At 34.2% G+C, this 3,941-nt stretch overlaps 1 protein-coding gene across 1 annotated transcript; it reads right to left on the bottom strand.

Annotated features, from left to right (window-relative positions):
• Positions 1-554: 554 nt before the first annotated feature.
• LOC142617769 (ethylene-responsive transcription factor 13-like) lies at positions 555-2,441 on the bottom strand. The gene is made up of 2 exons (XM_075790725.1): positions 1,461-2,441; positions 555-688 (listed from the first exon to the last, which is right to left on the bottom strand). The coding sequence occupies exon 1, from the start codon at positions 2,340-2,342 to the stop codon at positions 1,641-1,643; it is 702 nt and encodes a 233-aa protein (XP_075646840.1). The 5' UTR covers positions 2,343-2,441; the 3' UTR covers positions 555-688; positions 1,461-1,640.
• Positions 2,442-3,941: the final 1,500 nt, after the last annotated feature.

Here is a 3,941-nt window from a genome sequence, read left to right as displayed (position 1 = left end):
GGCTTGTAACAAAGGAAAAATGCTAAGAACACAAAATAGTTTACAACTTTTATCACAATTTGTTATGTAGCGAGTTATGATTTCCACCACTTAGAATTTGTCATATGACGAGTTATAGCAAAAGTTGTGGTCTTTTGGTGATTCTTGCATTGTTAGTAACAAGGAAGAATGCAACTTCAATGGCCTCTTCAACTTCCATCGAGCCTTTTATAGATTCATCAATGTTGTTGTCAAGGGGAGCATTCACAATGGTGGAGCTAAACTTTTTAGCTTTTAGCATCTCAAAAACTCATTTTATCTATTTTACCACATCACTTTATAACACGTCAATTATTAGTGGTTCTATTTTTTTTAGCACTCTATTTAAATATTCTTTATTTATCATTTTTTTTTCATTCTTAATGTGCGTTTGGATACCGTTTACTTTGCTGAAAACTGAAAACAATAAAAAAATAATTTCTGCATTACTGTTCACTGCTGGGTTACTGTAGCTTTGCTTTAATGCAGCTTTGCTTTAATGCACTATTCATATCCCATGAACAATGCAAGAGGCGCTGGTAAAAAAAAAAAAAAAAAAGAAGCTAAACGCAAACACGTGAATCCAAAATGCAAACCAAACGGACCCTTACTCTCTCCTCTTTCTCTATCTTCGTTCCCATCTCTTTCTCTTCTCTGTTGTCCACACCCACTGCCACCAACCACCACCACTAGTTTTAAAAAAATAACCATAAAAAAATAACCACAAACAAGAACCCAGAAACCCACAAAACCCATCACAACCACACCCACAACTGGCCACAAAACCCACACCAAAAAAAAAAATGCAACACAAACTAAACCACAGTCACAACCACTGCCATCATGCATTTTGGTAATTTATTGTAGCTAAGTTGATAAAACTTTTAGATTTAGCACCATTGATACAGCATGCATTTTGTTGTTTGTAGGGCTAAAAAAAAGCTTTTTAGCATTTTGAGAGCTTAATTCACTGTGAATGCTCCAAGATTTTTCAACTTCTATTAGTTGTGTGAATGTGATATGATTCAACAAATTAATTAAAAGACATGGTATATTTTTAAATTGGAAGAGAGGATCACTAAATTACTAAATATTGTTGACATGATCCTTTTGATTCATTGAATAATTTCTCATGTAATTCTAAAATATTAACCAAATGAACACCAGTTTATCAAATATACTCCAATTGATATGCCCAAGATTCAGCTCTTTGATTTATATATATTTCCGCAAAAAAGGAAAAAGAAAATCTTTGGATATTAATTAGAAAGTTGATAGACTATAAGCCAAAAGAAATTTCAGTTTATCAACTTGTTCATATACCATAAGAACAAACAGAATCAAAATAAAGTCATTATCAAAATTAACAAGTATACAATATTTTTTAAGTTCGGTATTGAAGTAATTACTCTTCTCACATATCCAAATAATTAAATTCATACCGAGAACTATTGCTGCTCAAAACCATTGTGCCTTCAACACCAAGTACAATTGATTATGAACCCAATTCTTCAATCGTGCTGTGGAATCAAGTTCTATATGTACTACAGGTGAGAGAATGAAGAAGCAATTAGCTACCTTTAAGAACTGTTGGCTTGTGCATATTGGTATATGAGGTAAAACTAAAACATTGAATTTGGGATATCATAACTCAGATAATCTGAACTCCACCATGTGATTGGTTCATTATTAACCAATGATTGCCAAGTAATATTAGCTTGATCACTTGAACCCTCTCCTAATATTGGGATATCAGCTTGACCCACTGAGCTAGCACCCCAGCATATTCTACTCCTCTTGTTCTTCGAACCACCATCATCAGACGACGGCGATGAAAGCTCCGGCGAGCGGCGTTTGTGGGTGACTCTAACAGGCTCCACCACCTGGCTCGACCCAATCAAGTGTGGGAAATTAAGCTTAGCCTTAGAGCCACGCATTTTGAAAGCAGCTTTATCATAGGCCAAAGCTGCATCCTCGGGCGTCTCGTATGTCCCAAGCCAAACTCTCGCTCCGTTCTTCTTCGGGTCCCTTATCTCCGCCGCGTACTTCCCCCAAGGCCTCCTCCTCACCCCCCTGAAATGCGGCGCGTGAGTCTCACGCGCCGCCGCCGCCGCCACCACTCCCTCCTTGCTCGCTGCTTCTAGCGGCTCGACTTTAACTGGGTCGACCACGTTACTCGACGGAACCGAATAACCCCAGCTCTCCGCTAGAAAAACGTTGTCGGCAAAGCTCGGACTCTGAGAAAACATCATCGTCGACGTGGGTTCGAAATCACTGAGGAGATTTTGCTGAATCGAATTGAGTGCAGCAAAATCTGAATCCATTACTATAATTAGAAAGTCGGTGTTGTTTTTTTTTTTTCTTTCTTTCTTTCTTTGAGCTCGTAAAAGTTAATGAAACCAAAAGAGTTTTCTACGTTTTTCGGTGGGTCTGTGTGTGTGAGAAATTGCTTTGATGTGTTTAAGATTTTATAGCAAAAGAGTTCGCGTACGTTACTACTCGTTGACGCATGAAGATTCTCGCATAGCTGGGTTATTTCGGCACGTGTTGTTCTTTGTTGTAAAAATTAATTATATACTAAAAAAAGTATTTTTATTTTTTCAACTCTTTTTTATTATTATTATTATAAATTTATTATTAAATTGTTTATTTTTATTTTTTTTGATAAGTATTAAATTGTCTTTATACTTTGTGTTTTCAGAGGATGATTATATGCGGATTTGCTGTGACGAATTGGCCTGATAAAGCCAATGCTTCCACGTAAGCTGACATTTGCACGTGGATTTAATTTATAATAAGTTTACACCGGTCCATCATTTGTCCTTTGGTGCAACTTTTTTTTTCTCTCTTTTCTCTTTTATTATCTTTCTTTCTCCTTTTTGACTTAATTACCGTTTCTTTAGAATTTAAACCTTTTATCTTTTTCTTTTTTTTTTTGATAGGTTAAACCTTTTATCTTCGTTTGCCGTAATTATGGAGAAAAAATAATAAGTTTTATATAAAAGTAATACAGCAGTCAATTAGTCTATCATATAGGATAATTATAATAAAAGTTATGACTTTTTATGCATTATTGGAGTTGCTCGAGTATAAAATAGTGGCAAGTGGATAATCTCAAAATAGTTTGCTTTGAAATTTTATGTTTTTCCATTTAGATTTATGGAAAATGACAAAATTCTTTGTCATTTATTTTCATAATTTTTCATTTATTAGGATGGAAACTATAATGATGGAGATAAACTGATAAAGTACTAGTATTCAAAAACTCAAGGTGTATATATAGGAAGGGATCTTGAATTTTTTTAATTACCCTAAAAGTGCTTTATGAAGATATGCAATTCATAGCCTTGTCGCTTAATTGTGGATACTTACTTAATTAGGGATGATTTGCGGTTAGCAACAAATTTTGGGCATTTAAAGTTTAGACTTTGGAGGTTGAACTGGATGCCGAATTGCCAATGCGGCTATCCAGTTCCTCCTGAGTACTTGGCAACTAACTTCTACTTGAGCCATGGGCGGCTCTGCTTGGATTTGAACCCCTAAACTAGCCCAAACAAAACTATATATAATTTTTTTTTTGACCCACCTAAAATAAAATTTTAAACAACTTGATTCTAGATTTTTTTTAAGCCCTGCTAAAATAAGTTTGAATATAATCCTCTTAACAATATTATGGCATTTTTAAACACAAAAAATCCCAATAGCAAACTAGTTTGATCTGGAAAAAAAAAAAAAAAAAAAACTTTTAATATGTCCAACAACATAATAGAAAATTTTTAATCTTAAACCTTAGAAAAAACTCATTTAAATCTTAACATATTTGAAATAAATCAATCAAATGGGAGATCAATAGATGAATGATTGTTAACTGTGTACGTTGGAAAAGATGTAGCTTGTAAGATTGATAACGAAGAAATCATGTA

Source organism: Castanea sativa, chromosome 11 (assembly GCF_040712315.1).
Source record: "Castanea sativa cultivar Marrone di Chiusa Pesio chromosome 11, ASM4071231v1".
NCBI classification, from domain to species: domain Eukaryota; kingdom Viridiplantae; phylum Streptophyta; class Magnoliopsida; order Fagales; family Fagaceae; genus Castanea; species Castanea sativa.
The sequence above is the reverse complement of the archived record's forward strand: the minus strand, read 5'-3'. Positions and strand labels throughout refer to the sequence as shown.

What these genes read in the sequence shown, in the direction of transcription:
- LOC142617769 (XM_075790725.1), bottom strand. Translation starts at nt 2,342, where the DNA reads ATGGATTCAGATTTTGCTGCACTCAATTCGATTCAGCAAAATCTCCTC.